The 21,992-nt window shown below is 42.6% G+C and overlaps 1 protein-coding gene across 2 annotated transcripts in view; it reads left to right on the top strand.

The window, feature by feature from the left end:
* LOC143281312 (DNA polymerase alpha subunit B-like) overlaps nucleotides 1-21,992 on the top strand; it is a 43,449-nt gene that overhangs the window by 10,254 nt on the left and 11,203 nt on the right. Inside the window, exons 7-15 of one of the 2 annotated variants that reach the window (XM_076586498.1) lie at nucleotides 1,536-1,624; nucleotides 3,075-3,230; nucleotides 5,362-5,424; nucleotides 6,363-6,408; nucleotides 8,703-8,824; nucleotides 9,515-9,553; nucleotides 10,452-10,525; nucleotides 19,306-19,402; nucleotides 21,877-21,983. In XM_076586498.1, coding sequence (XP_076442613.1) covers nucleotides 1,536-1,624; nucleotides 3,075-3,230; nucleotides 5,362-5,424; nucleotides 6,363-6,408; nucleotides 8,703-8,824; nucleotides 9,515-9,553; nucleotides 10,452-10,525; nucleotides 19,306-19,402; nucleotides 21,877-21,983 — 793 coding nt within the window. Of the gene's footprint in view, nucleotides 1-1,535; nucleotides 1,625-3,074; nucleotides 3,231-5,361; nucleotides 5,425-6,362; nucleotides 6,409-8,702; nucleotides 8,825-9,514; nucleotides 9,554-10,451; nucleotides 10,526-19,305; nucleotides 19,403-21,861; nucleotides 21,984-21,992 lie in introns of both variants that reach the window. The other variant, XM_076586497.1, reaches the window with a different exon arrangement.

Below are 21,992 nucleotides of genomic sequence, written 5' to 3'. Positions count from 1 at the left end.
AACGACTGATTACAGTGTTATTGGTGATGTGTGTGGCAGCACTGAACGACTGATTACAGTGTTATTGGTGATGTGTGTGGCAGCACTGAACGACTGATTACAGTGTTATTGGTGATGTGTGTGGCAGCACTGAACGACTGATTACAGTGTTATTGGTGATGTGTGTGGCAGCACTGAACGACTGATTACAGTGTTATTGGTGATGTGTGTGGCAGCACTGAACGACTGATTACAGTGTTATTGGTGATGTGTGTGGCAGCACTGAACGACTGATTACAGTGTTATTGGTGATGTGTGTGGCAGCACTGAACGACTGATTACAGTGTTATTGGTGATGTGTGTGGCAGCACTGAACGACTGATTACAGTGTTATTGGTGATGTGTGTGGCAGCACTGAACGACTGATTACAGTGTTATTGGTGATGTGTGTGGCAGCACTGAACGACTGATTACAGTGTTATTGGTGATGTGTGTGGCAGCACTGAACGACTGATTACAGTGTTATTGGTGATGTGTGTGGCAGCACTGAACGACTGATTACAGTGTTATTGGTGATGTGTGTGGCAGCACTGAACGACTGATTACAGTGTTATTGGTGATGTGTGTGGCAGCACTGAACGACTGATTACAGTGTTATTGGTGATGTGTGTGGCAGCACTGAACGACTGATTACAGTGTTATTGGTGATGTGTGTGGCAGCACTGAACGACTGATTACAGTGTTATTGGTGATGTGTGTGGCAGCACTGAACGACTGATTACAGTGTTATTGGTGATGTGTGTGGCAGCACTGAACGACTGATTACAGTGTTATTGGTGATGTGTGTGGCAGCACTGAACGACTGATTACAGTGTTATTGGTGATGTGTGTGGCAGCACTGAACGACTGATTACAGTGTTATTGGTGATGTGTGTGGCAGCACTGAACGACTGATTACAGTGTTATTGGTGATGTGTGTGGCAGCACTGAACGACTGATTACAGTGTTATTGGTGATGTGTGTGGCAGCACTGAACGACTGATTACAGTGTTATTGGTGATGTGTGTGGCAGCACTGAACGACTGATTACAGTGTTATTGGTGATGTGTGTGGCAGCACTGAACGACTGATTACAGTGTTATTGGTGATGTGTGTGGCAGCACTGAACGACTGATTACAGTGTTATTGGTGATGTGTGTGGCAGCACTGAACGACTGATTACAGTGTTATTGGTGATGTGTGTGGCAGCACTGAACGACTGATTACAGTGTTATTGGTGATGTGTGTGGCAGCACTGAACGACTGATTACAGTGTTATGGGTGATGTGTGTGGCAGCACTGAACGACTGATTACAGTGTTATGGGTGATGTGTGTGGCAGCACTGAACGACTGATTACAGTGTTATTGGTGATGTGTGTGGCAGCACTGAACGACTGATTACAGTGTTATTGGTGATGTGTGTGGCAGCACTGAACGACTGATTACAGTGTTATGGGTGATGTGTGTGGCAGCACTGAACGACTGATTACAGTGTTATGGGTGATGTGTGTGGCAGCACTGAACGACCAGGTGGTGTACATGGAGGAACTGCTGAGGACTCACCTGGGGCTGGAGGAACTGCCCCCCGTGGGACAGGCCTGTCAGGTCAGTCAGTCAGTCACACCCCTCTCTTCACTGCTGTTTCTTCCAAACATGTACTTGTGGTGCTTGTGTGTGTGTGTGCATGTGTGTGTGTGTGTGCGTGTGTGTGTGTGTGTGTACATATGTGTATGTGTGTGTGAGTATGTTTTGTGTACATGCATGCGTGTTTGTGTGTGTGTGTGTGTGTGAATATGCATGTGGGTGCATGCATGAGTGTGTATTTGCGTGTGTCTGTGTGTATATATATGTGCATTGTTTCTTTGTGTCTGTGTGCATGTCATGTTCTTTGTGTCAGACTGACGTGTTAATGTAAATTACTTTGAGTGGTCTGACAGCGCTATAGAAATGCACATTTATTATCATTATTGGTACTGTCACTACCATCATATGCCTGCTGGTTGGTTCTCTTTCCTCATGCCAGCAAGTGCACATATCATTCACCGAAGCATGTGATACACATCCATCTGGCCATACATACACAAATCAATTCAAGTCAGCTTTACTATCTTTTCAAGAGAAATTAACAGTTGGTTTTGATGCTCATGCTCATAACAGGTTAAGTTTGCTCACTCCGGACGATGGAACATTATAGTGTTCCTGATGCAAGGTAGCGTTCCGGACTACAGAACACTATAGTGGTTTTGCCAATTAAAAATTTGTCCACATTTTCCTCATGGGGTAGCATAAAAATTGCAGCTACACCGGACATTGCGAACGTGGCAAAGGTCGAATGGAAAGTTCTACATGAGGTTCCGTAAATATACTCGCTGGCCAGCCGTTGACCTTGGTACCCCACATGACAAGGTAATCTGCATACATATTGAAAATGGCGATACAGGTGGAAATTTTTAGAGCAAACTAGATCACGACAGCGGCTTTTTACTGCTGCTGAAGTGATTGAAATGCTTCAGACTGAAGGTTTCGACATCGATGAGGATGATGAAGACGTTGAATAAAGTATCTACAGTGAAGAAAGCTACCAGCAAGAAGGTACTGACAGTGACTCAGCTGCTGAGGGCTGTGAAGAGAGGGAAGAGGGTGGGCGTACACACGACGTTAGAAGAGGGATCAGTGGATCAAGTACAATGAGTTTCAATCAGTTACTTTGTGTTTTGTATTTTTCGTGATTTTTTTCTTAACCCTAACAAATGGGTCGTCTGCAGGGGAAAGCAAGGGAGAAAACTATTCGTCCAGAGTGAGTTAAAGGTTAAAGATCCCACAGCTTTTTTGTGGTTTTTGGGTCAGTAAATTCATGTCCACTGGGTCCAGGGCTCCTCTTCTTCAGCCGTTTTAACCTTCCTCAGCTGAAGTCGGGTACCCATTCACACCTGGGCGGAGTGAGGAAAATCAGAGTAAAGTGCTTTTCCCTCCTCTCCTCATCCTCCTCTCTTTTCCCACCTCCTCCTCCTCCTTGCTTTCTTTCTGATGATGATGATGGTGTTGCTGCGATCAGGACACGGTGCAGCTGGCAGGCCGAGTGGCGTGCGACAGTCAGGGCCGACTGAACAGTCAGTCGGTGGTGCTGGAAGGGTCCCGAGACACGTCCATAGGCGTCTCCATCCCCGTCGACCTGTCCGACCTCAAAGACTACGCTCTCTTCCCTGGTCAGGTATGCTATGTTTCCTGGACATGTATGCTAGCTATCTTTCCTGGACGGACACGCTGTCTTTCCTGGACATGTATGCTTTCTTTCCTGGACAGGTATGCTCTCTTTCACAGGTATGCTGTCTTTCCTGGACAGGTATGCACTCTTTCCAGGACAGACTCTCAGGTATGCTTTCTTTCCTAGACAGATGTGTTCTTCTTCCTGGACAGACATGCTCTCTTTCCTGGACAGGTACGCTCTCTTTCTTGGACAGGTACTCTCTCTTTCCTGGACAGACTCTTTCAGGTATGCTTTCTTTCCTGGGCAGGTATGCTCTCTTTCCAAGACAGGTATGCTCTCTTCCCTGGACAGGTATGCTCTCTTTTGTGGTCAGGTATGCTTTCTTTCTTGGACAGGTATGCTCTCTTTCCTGGACAGACTGTCTTTCAGGTATGCTTTCTTTCCTGGACAGACGTTCTCTTTCCTGGACAGGTATGCTCTCTTTCCTGGACACTTTCTTTCCTGGACAGGTATGCTCTCTTTCCTGGACACTTTCTTTCCTGGACAGGTATGCTCTATTTCCTGGACAGACTCTTTCAGGTATGCTTTCTTTCCTGGACAGACATGCTCTTTTCCCTGGACTGACTTTTTCCTGGACAGGTACGCTCTCTTTCCTGGACAGACTCTTTCAGGTATGCTTTCTTTCCTGGACAGACATGCTCTTTTCCCTGGACTGACTTTTTCCTGGACAGGTACGCTCTCTTTCCTGGACAGACTCTTTCAGGTACGCTCTCTTTCCCGGACAGACTCTTTCAGGTATGCTCTCTTTCCTGGACAGACTCTCTTTCAGGTACGCTCTCTTTCCTGGACAGACTCTCTTTCAGGTATGCTCTCTTTCCTGGACAGGTATGTTCTCTTTCCTGGACAGACTCTTTCAGACATGCTCTCTTTCCTGGACAGACATGTTCTCTTTCCTGGACAGACTTTTTCCTGGACAGGTATGCTCTCTTTCCTGGACAGACATGCTCTCTTTCCTGGACAGGTATGCTCTCTTTCCTGGACAGGTATGCTCTCTTTCCTGGACAGGTATGCTCTCTTTCCTGGACAGGTATGCTCTCTTTCCTGGACAGACATGCTCTATTTCCTGGACACTTTTTCCTGGACAGGTATGCTCTCTTCCCTGGACAGGTATGCTCTCTTCCCTGACAGGTATGCTCTCTTTCCTGGACAGACATACTCTCTTTCCTGGACAGACTTTGTTTCAGGTATGCTCTCTTTCCTGGACAGACACGCTTTCTTTGGTGTTTTTGCATTCAAGAATTCAACAGAGACACAGGAGGAGAGCTTTTAGTTCTTCAGCTGTATGAACCTTAATTCACTGCCTTTTTTTCAGTCTGTCACAGTCCTTCACTTACATTGTTTTAAAACAAGTTTAAAAACAACACTTTTCAAGCAGCCTCTGTATAATTAGGCCACTCCATTCCATATCTGTGTTCAATGGATCAACATCTATCTCTTCCATGCATGTTTGTGTGTGTGTGTGTGTGTGCTTTGTGTCTGACTGATGGGTTAATTTAAACAGGTTTGAAAGTGGTGCGTAAATGCAGTGGGTTTTTTTGGTTTTTTTTTAGCCATTTCTTGGGAGTCCAGCTCCTTTCATTACAAAGATTCACTTTCATTATAAAAAAAACAAACCAAACTTCAGTTTTCTGGTGTCCATCTTTCATCATACAGAAACGATTCACGTTCATTTTCTAAATTTTAGTTCCCTGATGCCCAGCTTCTTTCATTATACAGATTCACTTTCATTTCCCCCCCAAAAAAATATTTTCCTGGTGTCCAAACTTTTTTCATCATAAGGATTCACTTTCACTTCCCAAAACTTCAAGTTCCCTGTTGACCCATCTTCTTTCATTGTATGGATTAATTTTCATTTCCAAAAACAACATTTTCTTGGTTTCCTAACTTCTGTCATTTTTGGGATTCACCTTGTTCAAACTTGAATCATGCTAACTGTAAACCAAAAACAACAATCGTAAAACTGATCTGATGTAACTGAATATGCATTATGTGATGCAGCATGTCAGACGTGATTGTATTGAATGTTGAAAGTACATATATTGGTTTTGATTTGTGTGTGTGTGTGTTTTGACAGGTTATTGCAGCTGATGCCATGAACCCCACGGGAAAGAAACTGCGAATAAAGAATATTTATCCTGTAAGTAATCACTGTTTCACCTCTGAGTGCTTGCGTCTTGAAATGTAAGTTTTTCTGCTGAATAAAGAGTTGAAAGAGTTTCCTTTAGTTTGCAGCTTCATAGATGTGTCACATTGTGCAAACTAGTCCATATATGGTACTCAACATCTGCTTTTCTGATGAGGGTTTTTATTTAACTGCATGTGTATCTACTGTCTTGCAGTCCTAAGATATTGATGAGGTGACAGCAGTACGATTGCAATGCAGTCTTGTTGAAGATAAATCAAGGTCGTGAATTCAAAGCATCTGAACAGAGCAGAATATAGATAATTGATAACTTTTTTTGGTCATAACAGCACAGTAACTGCTACAACTATTGAAAATGAGTATTGCTGTTGACTCACGGGGTTAGACACAAAGCAGTATGTGTACATCTACACATTGTTGTATGTGTACATTCTGCACACTGTTTTGTTCTGTTGAATGTACTGTAACACGTACTGCCCACACCTTTTGTCAACAGAATTTACAGCAGTGTCGTTGCCTCTTTTTTTGTGTGTGTTTTTTTCAAATTGTCAGCTACTGCTTCATATCCAACAAATATAGGTTGAAACTATCACAGACCGAAAAAAAGGGAAAGATAAGTTACTCTTTTTCTTGTTTTGAGATATATTTTACCAAATATATGAAAGACAGAAAACATTGGTTTTCATTATTAGTTTCTTCTAAAGTGTTTTTTTTTTAATTTTTTTATTTGTTTTTATGTTGTTGTTTTTGTTTTGGTTTTTTTACTTAATTTTTTTTTTTTTTTTTTTACCAGTGTTGTAATCATCATTTTTGATGATCATCATACTTCATCACCTCAGGTTTCATCCTTCTTTCCCTTCTTGTTTGTTAGTGTATAGTGTATGTAAAGCAAGCTGTTTTGTATAGTATGTATCATGCTGTTTTGTTTGCAGAGTATAAAGCTACCCTTCCCACAGCTTGACATCAAGACTGAACCAGGTATTGTATTACTCTTTTGTCACTTCAGATTTCTCTGTGTGAAATTCAGGCTTTCTCCCCAGGGAGAGCGCATCGCTGCAATGCGTGCGCCGCCTTTTTTTTTTCCTGCTTGCAAATGTATTTATTATCCTATTGAAATGGATATTTCTGTGGAGTTTTGCCAGGGACAACCCTTTCGTTGTCATGGGTTCATTTATGTGCGCTAAGTCATGCCGCACATGGGACCTCAGTTTATCGTCTCATCCAAATGACTAGCATCCATATCACCACTCTTTTTTTGTGTGTGTGTGTGTGTGTTTTCCCGGACTTTCTTGGGTCGACCACCATTTTATTTTGTATATAAGTTTGATATGACAATTCAGAATAGATGGAAAAGAAAAAAAAAATACATAAAAAGATTTTTTTTAAATCTGAATGCAGTCAACATTAACAATAACAGATGGAAGTCATAACCAAGACCAATACCCAGCATTCCATAACTATATCATTGTAATCAATAGCAATTTTGGAATGAATCACCCATACAAGAAAAAGCATACAACTTTTCATTTACTGAATCGAGGCATGTGGAAAAATAAGTTCTGCTTTTTGGGTTTGGTTTTTTTTTGTTTTGTTTTTTTTTTGTTTTTTTTTAGGCTAACATCATTTTATCATGTTATCATGTCATATCACCACTCAGTGTCCAGTGTAGGGGAAGAAAATAATGGTGCGAGCGGGGATCGAACCAGTGTGCTCAGATTCTCTTGCTTCCTAGGCGGACGTGTTACCGCCAGGCCTGCACTCCCTCCGGATATTGATATCTTTTGACATAACCTCATTACTTGTGTTGGTGTTCAGGGGAAACAAGAAATGGCACTCCGACTGTTTCAGGCTTCTGAGAATGCATAAATATGTGTCCTGATGCTTTGAAAAGGGAAAGGTCACACTGGGTGCTCGTCAAACAATCCCTTGGGACATTCATAGAAATGTCTTAAATGAACACACAAAAAAGGAGTAAAAATTGCTTATGGGAGCTTCAGCTGGGTTCTGTGATCGTCTGTTATGAGGAAGGAAGATTTGAATATATGCTTGCATTTGTATGTTTTATTTATTAATTTGTTTGTTGAGACATCTTGCTATAGTGCATATTTTTGAAGCACTATGCCCTTTACAGTAGCACTAAAACATCCACTAAAGCATCCCACTGCAAACATATCCATATGATTTAAAACATAGGTAAGAGAGAACAATTAAAAGAGATCATAGAGTAGCATATGCCTGCCTTTGTATGTGTGTAGCAGTGCAGACTAGGTTAGAATGTGCAGCGTGAGAAGGTAGTCTGGGACCCCTTAGAATTATGGTCAAAGTCCCTTGGACTGCCAAGATTCTTCACTTACCAACTTGTCCTGTTGCTGGTGTGTGTGTGTGTGATAAGCTGTAGTTTGTATGTTTTCTGACTTCAGTCTATATTTCTAAATCTTTTGCAGTTCCTTGATTGTATTTCTGAAAAGATAACTACCTTCCAGTGTCACATTATAACGACCCCTGGCATCTTTTGTAAATGTCTGGGGAGCATGTTCATGCATTCGTGTGTGTGATTGCATGCTTTCTCTCTCTGTCTTTTTTTTTTTTTTTTTTTAATTATTTTTTTAATTTTTTTATGTGTGTGCAGATATGGATCTGTGATTCAGACAATGTGATAATGAATAGTGTCTGAAAGGATTTGCCATGGCAGAATTGGTTAGGCGTTGGTTTTCTTATCCAGTGTTCGCTAGTGATCAGAGTTGGAGGCCCCGTTTCAGCATGGTGATGTTTCCTTGGGAAAGATGCTTTCCTCTGATATTCCTCACTCCACGCGGGTGTGAACGGGTACCTGACTGGTGGGGGGAAGGTTAAAACAGTGGTATGATGATATGGATACTCATATAGCGCCTATCCTCAGTCCGAGACCAAGCTCTAAGCGCTTTACAAACACAGGGTCATTTGCACCACAGGCTGCCTACCTGGGTAGAGCCAACTGACAGCTGCCATTGGGTGCTCATCATTTGTTTCCTGTGTCATTCAATCAGATTTCAGGCACACACACGCACACGCTCAGATGAACATGTAACATTTTTAAGTGTATGACCGTTTTGATTATTAACTTGCCATGTAGGCAGCCATACTCCATTTTCAGGGGTGTGCATGCTGGGTGTGTTCTTGAGGATTGGGTCCTACCTTCCCTTGCTGAACCTTGGACGCAATGGGTTTGAATTCACTGCCCTGATAGCAGTGAAAAGGTACAGGACCTTTAACCTTTTAATCTGTGTCTGAAGGCTCCAGCTTGGTGGTGATGGTAGCGGCCGGCCCGTTCAGCGTATCGGATGACCTGTACTACGATCCTCTGCGAGCGTTGCTGGACACAATACGCAAGGATCAGCCTGATGTCTGCATTCTGGTGAACATTTATGCCTCTTCTCATGGTTCCCACACTCACTGTTTTGTTTACCTTGGTGACTGAGCACAAGGATGTATGGTGGATGTGACATTTTTGTAATTAAAGCTGTCTGTGATTTTTAACATTTTGTTTTATTTAATCTTATTTATTCATTTTTTGTTTTATTTTGTTTGTATTTTATTTATTTATGTATTTATTTTATTTATTTTTGTGTGGAAAGTTTCAAGGGGCAGAGCTATATAATGTGTGTTGTTGGTCTTTGTAATTTTGATATATTGATTTGATAATGCTTTCCTTTACAGTATTTTAACTGTTGCGTGGAGAAAAAATACAAATAAGTTCTGTGCACTTTGACAATAATTCTAGTGTTACTTTGACAATAACTCTAGTATCACACAAGTAGTGTTTATTTTAAATCTTTGAAGAGAAAAAATGTTTGCTGTATTTATCACATTATTTAACATACAGGGTACTTTTATGGGCTACCCTTGCAACAACCCCCCAGAAAAGTCTTTGTGTATGATATTAGTATAATTGCATTTTGCATCTATATTATATGTCATTTAAGTTTGTCTGTGAAATAAGGAATGGCGGTTACTTTTTCTTTGTGTTGTTTTGTGCTAAATTTGGTCATCAAATGTTATGTTTGTATGAACGATATGGTGATTTGCTGTTGTTTTACATTTTCAGATGGGCCCTTTTGTAGACATCAAGAACAGCATAATTGAAGTGAGTTCAGTCTTGTTGAATGTCATCCCTATACTGAACAGTTTGATAAAATAGGACTTGTAAAAGATCTTGCAAAACTAGAAATACATTGGAATATTCCAGATTATTATTGTCTGAGCAGACCTGATAGAGCTGCTATTGCTTTAAAATGGAAATTCTTAATTGACATTGTGTAACTACAAAACTGTTTGGGGCTCAAAGTCACGCCCTATTTTTATGTTGGTCTGTTTTGTTTAGTGCTTGCTTAATCTGATAGAAATGTGCACAGGAAATCCATTGCTCTGCTTTGCTGCTCAGGGTAGAGTTTGGCGCCCAAATTTTTGAAATTTTTGTGTGCGATTTTTTTTACCATTTTTCATGATTCTAGGTTTATTCATCCATTTTCAACTACTTAAAAGTGTGTGAGATAGACTTTGAATGCTGAAATGCTTAAAAACATTCCTAATCTGTCAATAGAATATGATTTTGCAACCTACCCATCAACTAAAACTGAGCTGGAAATTTTCACTGTCTGGAAAATTGCCGTTTTTCTACTATTGACATGCGTCTTCAGTTTATGCGAAAACTGGCAAACTGCATGCTATTTGAATCATTATTATCTCACCTACATATCCCATGATATTTCGGGAGGACTTAGCTCAACTATTCAATGAAACTATCACTAGAAACAGGACACTGATGTGTTGACAGTTTTCTAAAAAGGTGTGTGACATAGTTTGCATTACTATAAACTAAATATGAACTTGTCAGATTAGCACTGCCGTAGGATGTTAGGCATCTACCTTTGAATGTGATCTGGGAATTATGTGTGGATGTCACAACACAGTTCACTAAATGCTGGGTGGTAAACTTGACATTGAAATGTGTTCTACCTGTAGTGCGTGTGTCTGTGTTGCAGGGGGGGAGGATGGATGAGACATACGACCAGACCTTCAGGAAGTGTATGGAGCTCATTGCTGAAGATACACAGAAGTAAGTTCTTATTCTGCACACAGAAGATTTTTCTGTTGTTTTTTTTCCTCATGTTTTCAAACAGCATCTGAAACAACACGTGCATACTGTACCAGAAACAAAACTTTTAAGATTTGATTTTGTACTTTATCATTGTTATGTATGTTTCATGGTTCTGATTTCCTTTGACTTTGTTTTGAAAAGAATAGTTCGCTTTTCCTTGTGGTGAACAGACGTCCATGTTGTTTTATGGCATGCATGTTTTACAGTGTGTCACCTTGTCTTGTCTCCTGCTAATCACGTGCTGACGGGAGAGGAATCTTCTGTGTTTATCTGCTGGCTTCCAGTGTCTGATGGAATGAAGGTTGAAACAGCTTGCATGTGTTCCGGTTCATTGACTGGTTCTGCACCAAGTGAAGAGTTACAGTCCACCCCACCGTGGCTGATAAACGATATTTGAAATCCTGCATTACAGACGCAAGTCCTGTCGTTTCTGAACAAATTTGCATGCTTCACCTTAGTTTTATAAATCTCTACTACAAAATATCAGACATTTTCCACTGTTCAATCTTCAGAGATACCAACTGTTACAATTTCACCGCATTTTGTTACTCTCGATTGCAGTTTGTTCAGACGTTACGCCAACGTCAGAATTACTCGGACAAGTTCATTTTCGACTACATAGCATGGTCACATGCTTTCCTGTTGTAACATTACCCAGACACTCTGGACTTATTGATCACAAGGCCAGGGCAGTCATTCTAATCTTGCTGTCACATGATGGTGCTTAGCTAATCACGTGCATGTTTACATTGAAACATTGTTGGAGTGATGGCCTAGAGGTAACGCATCCACCTAGGAAGCGAGAGAATCTGAATGCACTGGTTCAAATCACGGTACAGTTGCCAATATTTTCTCCCCCTCCACTAGACCTTGAGTGGTGGTTTGGAAGCTAGTCATTCGGATGGGACGATAAACCGAGGTCCCGTGTGCAGCATGCACTTAGCACACATAAAAGAAACCACGGCAACAAAGGTGTTGTCCCTGGCAAATTTCTGTAGAAAAATCCACTTCGATAGGTAAAACAAATAAAACTGCAAGCAGGAAAAAAAACAAAAAAATGGATGGCGCTCTCAGTGTAGCGACTTGTTCTCCCTGGGGAGAGCAGCCCGAATTTCACACAGAGAAGTCTGTTGTGATGAAAAAGAGAAATACAATACAATACAACATTGAGTTGAGCAATCATGTTAATCGTTTGCCCCCACAAGAGAGAACATGACTCAATCAAGTTGTGTCTCAGTCAAACAGTGTCAGTGCCGGTGGATTAAGCTATGGAGTGCAAGAAAAGAACAAGCAACTTGAAACAGAGAAGTCAGCCATGGATTCCGTGTGTGAGAAACAAGACGAAAAGATCAGGAAAGCAACACAGTGCCACAGATGTGTCAGCTGTAAAGAAGCAGTGGTGGGAACAGAAGTTTCGCCAAACGTACACTGAAAAATATCTGTGCATTGTTCCCTCCAGGGAAATAATAACAATGATAACGATGTCTATTTATGACGGGCGCAATAGCTGAGTGGTTAAAGCGTTGGACTGTCAATCTGAGAGTCCCGGGTTCGAATCACGGTGGCGGCGCCTGGTGGGTAAAGGGTGGAGATTTTTACGATCTCCCAGGTCAACATATGTGCAGACCTGCTAGTGCCTGAACCCCCTTCGTGTGTATATGCAAGCAGAAGATCAAATACGCACGTTAAAGATCCTGTAATCCATGTCAGCATTCGGTGGGTTATGGAAACAAGAACATACCCAGCATGCACACCCCCGAAAACGGAGTATGGCTGCCTACATGGCGGGGTAAAGAACGGTAAGCCCACTCGTGTGCATACGAGTGAACGCAGAAGAAGAAGAAGAAGTTCCCTCCATTTTGGGGAACTTGCATGCTTGTTGTACTGTGTGCGAGTTTGACATTTCTACCGCCCATTGGGGAGTTGATGATGTCAGTAGACACGTGAAAAGTTCCAGGCATATTACGCCCAAGTGTTTGGATGCCTTGTGGATAAAATGTATGTTTGCTGATGTGGCTTGGAGTCTGAGTGTTCCCACCAAATCCAGAATGTTCCCACCAAATTCGGAATGTTCCTACCAAATTTCCTGATTGTTCCTACAAACACATTGACAGGGGCTGGCATCTCTGTATCCCTCCAAACTAATCTTGAAACATTTGTTCAAACAATTTTTTCCAGGATGTGAAAGCTAGAAAGAAACATGTAAATGCAGTTTTCCATTTCATTATAAAAAAAATTTTTAAATTTAAGCATCTGCAGTTGGGTATGACTGCTGCAGAAAAGCTTGAGAGTCCATTCCAGAGATCTGCGCAAATCCGGAAAGAAAATGGTGGCAGGGAAAGGGGGTCAAATTTAAGTATGATGTCGCCAACAGCAGCTTTTGTGATGCCGCTGCCGGTGTATTTGGGGGAAAAAAAAAGCGCCACACTCTTTTCATCCGTCCTGCTAATGAAAGGCCCATTTCTCATCTGTTCTTGTGCCAAACATTATGCATAACTTTGATCCAGTTGAGAGTCAATTCTGAGTCATTGTAATGAAGTATAAGCGCTTTGAATTAAAAACAACAAGTATAACTTTGATCCAGTTGAGAGTCAATTCTGAGTCATTGTAATGAAGTATAAGCGCTTTGAATTAAAAACAACAAGTACACTTTGAAATAAAACCAACAACAAGAAGCAGGTAAAAAAGTGATTCACTCCTGTCCTCGGGAGCGTTCAGATATTCCTATGGCACAGGAACACACACACACACACACACACACACACACACACACACACACACTCACTCACTCACTCTCTCTCTCTTTTTCTGGTGTATGCGTGCACATAGAAGCCCCTCACAGACACAGAGGCACGCACACACACCCCAGCTCCCTCCAACACACACACATGCATTTGCATGATATCTGTCTGCACACACATGGATGATCTCTTGTCAAGCCACTAAGGCCATTCCTCACTTTATGCAATAGTCCAAGCGCCCGCTGAAAAAGCTTGTTTTGCGTCATAAAGTTTTTTTCTTTGGCGATTCTAACTGAGTTTTCATTGCTGATTTCAAATCTAATGGAGGCCAGACGCTAAACTTTGGGCATTATTGTCTAAAAGTGAAAATCCAAGATGGCCGCCATTGAATTAGAGTGAAAGATGTTGTGATGGGTATCATGCATGTAAAGACATAAAAAATGTACAAACTTAGTTAAATAGCATGCAATGAAAGAAAAGTAATCACACTTGATGAAATACACATCAGATATTCGACAAAATGGCTACTTTAGAGAAATAAAGATGGCCGCCATCTAGTTTTCATATAATGTGCTGATCCGCAAAACACTTGAAACCGTTGTATTAAAATCACTTAAATTGTTTAACAGGGAGAAAACACTGGAACACTCACTAGTGTCTGCTGCTAGTTCTCACATCAATAGTGGCTGAAGGGCGTCTGAAGACAGGTCATGTATCCTCATTGTAGGGCGGGGCAATGACAGTCATTGGATTATTGCAGGCAATTGTTCCTCTGCATTTGCAAAATGCTGTACATGTAACAGACATTTTGGTGCAGGTGCACTGTACTGTGCTGCATCCAGTTTTACAGCTGCATCTGACCAAATTGAGAATTTCATCAGGAGCTGGCAGCTGAGCATCAAGTCCAAGGGCTGGGCGGAGTGTTAACTGGTGTAGCTGCCATCCGTACTCAACAGGATCCAGATCAGGAGGAGATGGCTCCCCTGCCGCTTGCCACAGCACAGCCTGAAAATGTGCTCGTTTGATGTGGGCCTGAAAACTTGCCATTGTCGGAGGAAGGCTACTCAGTTTTGGGGGAATGTGTCTCTTTCCAGCAATCCTCTTCCTGAAAATGTTGGCTCGAACGGTGTTCAGATTGGCTCCTGACTCGTCCCCATAGAGCAGATTAGTGAACTGAAGGCATGACTCAGAGATTTCCTGGAAAGGTACAGACATCTTCCCAAGCTTCAGTTCACCAGAGAATACTTCAAGCTTCTTGAGGACTGTCATCTTTCCAATTCCAGCAAAGGAAGAAACTGTCACAACCAGTCAGTGCATGAGCTGCCAGCAGATTAGGCATTATGGTTGCATGCTGTCTGATAACGTCGTTGACGCTTATGACATTATGTGTGGATGTGCACGACTCGATGGACAGAGTCATATTTTGGGACAGTCCTTTGGTCTTCATGTGGAGATGATGTGCCAAGATGATGAGTACATTGGTGTCATCAGAAACAACCCTGATGTTCCTCTGTCCTAATGACGATTCGTTGATGACATGAAACGCCATCAGTACATCAGCTTCTTCATGATACAGAGGGTCTTGCTGAAGTCCAGACACCATGTGTATGGGGTGTGGGTCTGGCCCAGTGATGACAACATCTGTTCCTGGTGGAGGCTGCCTGCTGCAAAGCCGATGTACGATCATTTGTATCAGTTGTTCCTTGTTGGCTGTGACTTTCAGCATGACACTTTGCTGTGGCAGAGGTGACTCTTCAGTCAGGTTGTACACACGACTAGTCCCCTTCTGACGGGCGGTTCGACAGCATGATTTTGTGCTCAGTTTGTAGTATCTGTCGAAGACCACATGTGACACTGGTGCTGCCTGAACTCGTCGCAAAATGGTGGCAACTGTGACTGTGATGAAAGCCGAGACTTTAACTGGAGCTGCAGGCCAAGGTACTGTCCACAAAATTGCACAGCCATCCAGGATGACAACAGTGGGAGGTTCTTGGTTGCGAACACCAGACAGAATCTGTATTTTGTTCTTCAGAGCAGCCTTGCTAGTTGTCCTCATGTCACCATTCTCATCAAAAAGGGCTGTAGATTGAAGAGCTAGTTCATGGGAAAACAAAGTCTCAATGGAAACGGATTTCCTGGAAGTCGCCATAATGGCAAGAATGCGTGCATATATGAACTCAGTGTCAATAGCAGTGTCCACTTTAGCATGTTTTGCAGTCACTTTCATGACTGCAGCCATGTTCTTCACTTTCTTTGTGAGCTTGAGATGGAAACTGGCAGGCCATCCGCCCTCAAACGCCTGTTGTTCTGCAGCACCAACCTCTACTGCCTCATGGACATTGACAGTTGGGTCATCAATGACACAGCCAGAAAACACGTTGATGAGGCCTGTGTCAGGATGTTTGCTGGTGTCCAGGATGTCAATGCAGGTAGACAATGTCTCTCGAATCTTTGCTCGGTCAGCAGCATCCTCCTTGATGCATGTGTGACGCTCTTCTTTGTGTGTGTTGACAACTGTCTGAACATCCCCTTCTTTGATTTCCTGGAGGTCGTTCAATAGCTGGGTCAGCGTACTTTGTGAAAAGGCCCAGATGGCAAGGGTGGATTCATTGAGAGTGGAGCCTATGATTCCTGAAGGCCCATGGCCATAGCACATGTAGGTCGTCTCAATGAAGAGATCTGACCAAACTCCATTCCACAGGCCGTCTTGATGGTGCATGACATGTTCCCCAGCCATGAATCTCTTCAGGACGGCTGGATGTAGGCGCTGCATGGATCGGAGGTAGTACAGACCGTAGCGAGCATAGTTGACGTGTCCAGAGGCAAAGAAGTAGGGGAGCATCTTTTCCACAGCAAACAAGTGAAGAGTCCAGTCAGCTTCTCTCTCAGCCCGAACAAAGGCCATCATAATGAACACTGGGTCAATGAGGCACTCAACCCAAAGTCTTGCGGTTTTACTCTGGGTGCTTTTGGTCATGAGACGTTGCGTAAGTTCAGCCATGGTGTGCACGTCAGTGATGGAGAGAATGGGTCGTAGTAACTCCTCAACAAGAAGTCTCAGTGCTCTCACATTTTGTGGGTATTTTTTCCCTGTCAACATTTTTGGCACCCCCACAAATGCTGAGCCAAGTATGTATTCAATGCCGCTTCCTCCCATCAGGTACCCCCACAGCACCAACAAAACTCATCAGCATGTGCATACCACCAAGTCTTGGGATGAACTTCTGAAACTGTTCTTTGCCAACCCATGTGATGTGGACAAGTTCTTTGTACAACTGCTGGTCACTGGTGAATATTGTCCATTCCTGGCCAGTGAGCTGTGTCAGACACTGGGCTTCAACCATGGCTGTCTTCATGGTGTCTGGCTCAGATGGGATCATGTCCAGGAATGGGCTGTACACCACATCTGTCTTAGGTTGGGGTTGTTGTCCTGCACTGCGGGCACGTTGTGTGTTATAACCTCCATACTCGGGTCCCGCATCTTCTCCGAGTACCTGTTTGAAAAATGACAGATCTTCAGTTGCAATTCTGTTGAGAGAAACCTGTCGTGTGGCAAGAAAGACCAGAGATGGGACATGTCGCAGGCAGTGTTCTTCTGGCATAAGTGGTTTCTTGTTTCCCGTGTACCGTTGAACTGCAACATCACCAAGTGTCAGATGATCGGACTTGGTTTCTGTTTTGCTGAGACGCCTGATGGTGGGAATATCCTGTATTTCACACACCTGCTCTGACATCGTGCGACCTTCCGTGATGATGTATTTTGACGCTCAACTCTTTTGTTTTTAGTACATGGAGGTGTGTTGTGGCGAAGCATCGTCTGCTAGCGCGCGCGTTCCTTAACCAGCAGAGCCCATATATCACGAAGGGGGGAAGCAGGCCGCGCTGTGCAGATTTCTGTGCCTGTGACATCACTGCGAGAGAAGCTGATAGCATTAGCACCCCTGCACGAATCTAGGTCGACTCATCCATGAGTCGCTCGGTCATCATTCTTGCATGAGAGGGGTTGGTGTATTTCAACCAGCAGAAAAAATTATGCCCATAAGATACAAGTTGGCCCCCGACTGATATGAAGTCTAGAGACCCTGAGGAAGCAGAATCACCAAAGAAAAAAACTTTATGATGGAAAACAACGTTCTAGTACTTGTACATAGACTCGGCTCTCGGACTACAACCCAAACTGCAACATTTGACCTTTTTTTTTCTTTTTTTTTCTGGAATTACATCAGTCAGTGATGCGGTATACACTTGATGGTGGCAGCTAGCATATGTTATTCAGATATTGAATCCATAGTCGTAGTGCCAAAGATTCATTTCCTTTGTGAGCAGAAAATATGTTTTCTTTTATACCAGATTTTAGGCTTACAGGAAAAACTGTTCTTTTGTGTAATTATGTGCCATTTAAAAAAAGATAATATTAACCACTGCAGAACAATGAAATATTGGTGATTCCTTCACTGTTATTGGGGTTTGGAAACTTTTTTGTTATGGGGGTGTGGGGGGATAAGGGTGGGTGGGGGGGCCGGGGGAGGGGGGCGGGGCAGATTCAGGGGGTACTGCCCCCCAGATCCCCTAGTGAGGTGTCACCTTTCCGTCTCACCAGGAGTTTTCACAGCCCCTCCCTGCCCCCCTCCCCGTCATAGTACGCTTGTTGGATTCAGTCCTCTCACATCCCTGTATTTCAATTTTAGATTGTTCTCCCAGACTGTCTCTGTGCATGTGTGTCTGTGAGTGTGCATCGATGTGTGTGTGTGTGTGTGCATCAATGTGTGTGTGTGTGTGCATCGATATGTGTCTGTGAGTGTGCATCGATATGTGTGTGTGTGTGTGGTAGGAGTGGGAGGTAAGCTGGGAGAGGGTTTGAGTTGTGGGTGATGTTAGACTGTTTTCAAAACAGTACATTTAACCCTTTGGTCGTTATAGTCGCCACTCAGTGACTTGCAGCGAGAACACCGCAGTTGCCGTGCAGCGACTTGTATGGAGAATGCTGCTGTTGCTGGTTGGTGACTTGAGCATTAGAGTTAACAAACTTGTGCTACTCTTCAATAAATAACACCAAACGTAGCCAGCACTTCCTGTCACAAGTACCGGAAACATCCTTCTCATTGTTAAACCAACTCTTGCAGTTTGGAGTGATTTTCAGTGGCTTTTTAAAACTTACTTTGATTGATGGCGAATTTGTCAACCAGTTCAGATTGTCACCAGCAGTCTCGCTTCAGACCATGATATCTGGGACAGCAAGCAGCAAGTCTGAAAGTCAGTCGGTGGAAAATGATTTTGCTGCTGACAGTGGAGAAGAGTTTGTGCCACATGGCAGCGAACTGACGAGTGACACTGACAGCTGTGCCGCACAGCCGGTTTTCAGCTGTACTGTGCAGCTGACTTAGCCGGCGAGCAGCTGTTAGCAACATGAACATACCTGGCGATGTAAGGGTTAACAAATTTGCATCTTAAATTTTTTTTTTTTTTTTTTTTTTTTTTTTTTTTTTTTTTTTAAGTATATTTCTGCATTTTATTCATGCATCGTGAAATGTGCTTTGACTATGAGCTGCAGGGTAGGCACCATATAAATAGACATCCTCCTCCTCTTCCTCTGCGTCCGTGGGCCGCAACTCCCACGTCCACCCGTATGCACACGAGTGGGCTTTTACGTGTATGACCGTTTTTACCCCGCCATGTAGGCAGCCATACTCCGTTTTCGGGGGTGTGCATGCTGGGTATGTTCTTGTTTCCATAACCCACCGAACGCTGACATGGATTACAGGATCTTTAACATGCGTATTTGATCTTCTGCTTGCATATACACACGAAGGGGGTTCAGGCACTAGCAGGTCTGCACATATGTTGACCTGGGAGATCATAAAAATCTCCACCCTTCACCCACCAGGCGCCGTCACCGTGATTCGAACCCGGGACCCTCAGATTGACAGTCCAACGCTTTAACCACTTGGCTTTTGCACCCGTCATAAATAGACATCGTTATCATTGTTATTGTTTCAGACTGAACTGTGAGATTGTGGTGGTGCCGTCATGGCGTGACGCCCACCACGACCCTGTCTACCCCCAGGGCCCTTTCACCTGGACACACAAGCCACAGGTACTCTCCCCTCCAACCCTAACTTGCCTCTCTTCTCTTCTTTCTGCTATCAGCGTGGACTGAAGGAAAGAAAATTGGGCGTACTTTGTGAAGAAGATTTTAACTGTGCATGGATTTGAGATTTGTGTTAGGAGTTGGATATGAAGAAGGCTTTATTTCGGAATTTAAAGACAGACTTATTGCTTTTCATTTCACAAAATTGGCACTCTAAAATGGGAAGTTTTGAAAACTAAAATTAAGTATTGCCAGATGGCTCATAACTCTTGGCTTAAATACACATCCAAGGTAGTTCTATATAAATGATAATAATAAGTATTTATATAGCGTTGAATCTTGTGCATAGACAAAATATTGACCCATCCACACTCCCCCTTTGTCCACTGCGTGGATTCCTAAGGGAGGATGAAATGCATTTTTCAATGTAAAACGTTTGTGAAAAATGCATCATTTTCAAAACAAAGATTGATAGGAATAAAGATGTCATTGTGTTTCGAAAATGAACAATGATGAGACAGTAAGATCACTTGTGAAGTATATTGCTGAAGTCTGTAGTATTTCAAAGAAGAGTAGCAGTCGCTTCATTACACAGATAGAAGAAAAATAATGACTATGTTTTCTTGAACTACAAAAAATGGATGGTCGAGAGCTAGGTTATTTGACTCCAGATCTATTTTTCTTTTCTGTTCCATTTTGTTTTACTGTTTTTCACCATTATTGTTGACTCACTTGTGTAAACAAAGTGAGTCTATGTTTTAACCTGGTGTTTGGTTGTCTGTCTCTGTGTCTGTGTGTCCGTGGTAAACTTTAACATTGACATTTTCTCTGCAAATACTTTGTCAGTTGACACCAAATTAGACATAAAAATAGGAAAAATTCAGTTCTTTCCAGTCATCTTGTTTAAAACAATATTGCACCTCAGGGATGGGCACCAAAAAATAAAAAAAAAGAAGCCTAATTATATGCACACTGCATTTACTGTTATATTTATATTTTTGGTATTCTCTAAACTTGGCACTTTGATCTGATATTCGACACAACAGCAAGAGCAGTGATTATTATAATTTTTTGTTCAAACAGGAACTTCTTTTGCTAAGCATGGAATTTTTATTTATTTTGCAAACGTTTTGGTGCAGATGGTGAAAAAGGGAAATTACTCTGTAATTAATGCTAGGGGACTTAATTTATCATAAGTGAGTCTTGAAGGCCTTGCCTCTCTTGTTCTGATCTGCAACCCCATGTCACAAGAGGTGTATAACCAGTGACTTTAAACATTTCAGTGTGATGCCAGCTCACCATCTGCTACGGTCTGAGGCAGTGCGAAGGCCACAGCCTTGTATTTGTGTGGAAGAGCCAGGATTTCCTCCTGGATACTCTTTTTTCACTTTCTGAAGGAAATCAATATTTTAAAACTTCTGACCTCATTTTTGATACCCCCACTTCCGTGCTTGGTGTCAGTCCTGTCAAGGTTTTCAGTTTTGGCAGATTTCCAACTTTTTTTCTTTCTTTTTTTCTACAACATAGGATCAACTTTAAAGTGTGTATGTATTGGTTGAGCAAAATTCTAGTCAACCGACACATCTTTGTGTAATCGTAAGTGGTTGTGCTCACAGCTTTCACAGACATATTTATCTCTAAAGTGGGTAACCCACTTTAGCGATTTGTGTTTTGAAGGGAACAAAAACTCCATTAGATTTGAGACACTTTATTACTTGATACAGATGACTTGATACAGATGAGCAACATTACTTGAACTTTGAACTGACCTAAAGGTGAGCAACATTACTTGAACTTTGAACTGACCTGAAGTTAAATTCCAAAAAGTAGCCTTCAACCGTTGTGTTTTACATTTGTTATACTTGGTGTATGTTGATCATTTGTGATGTATATTCGCGATGTTTTTGTAGTGGAGTGATGGCCTAGAGGTAATGTGTCCGCCTGGGAAGCGAGAGAATCTGAGCGCGCTGGTTCGAATCACGGCTCAGCCGCCGATATTTTCTCCCCCTCCACTAGACCTTGAATGGTGGTCTGAACGCTGGTCATTCGGATGAGACGATAAACCGAGGTCCCATGTGCAGCATGCATTTAGCACACGTAAAAGAACCCACGGCAACAGAAGGGTTGTTTCTGGCAAAATTCTGTAGAAAAATCCACTTCGATAGGAAAAACAAATAAAACTACACGCAGGAAAAAATACCAAAAAAAAAAAAAGGGTGGCGCTGTAGTGTAGCGACGCGCTCTCCCTGGGGAAAGCAGCCTGAATTTCACACAGAAAACTGTTGTGATAAAAAGAAATACAACTACAAATACAGACAGACGGCCTTATTGTTCAGCTGGACTGTAAACCGTATAACTTGATTTGATGCTGTTGTTTTCTGTGTGTGTGGTCCTGCACACCTCAGTGCACAGTGGTGGTAGGGTGTTGAACCTTGATCATGGTGGACTGATGATGCATTGTGTAGCTATTTTCTTCCCAGCACCTGCACTTTGTGTCGGACCCCTGTACGCTGGTGGTGAACAACGTGGTGTTTGGCATCACGTCCACCGACATCCTCCTGCACCTGGGTGCTGAAGAAGTTTCGCTGTGAGTAAC

Source organism: Babylonia areolata, chromosome 4, assembly GCF_041734735.1.
Source record: "Babylonia areolata isolate BAREFJ2019XMU chromosome 4, ASM4173473v1, whole genome shotgun sequence".
Lineage (NCBI taxonomy): Eukaryota > Metazoa > Mollusca > Gastropoda > Neogastropoda > Buccinidae > Babylonia > Babylonia areolata.
This window is presented reverse-complemented; position numbering and strand designations above follow the sequence as displayed.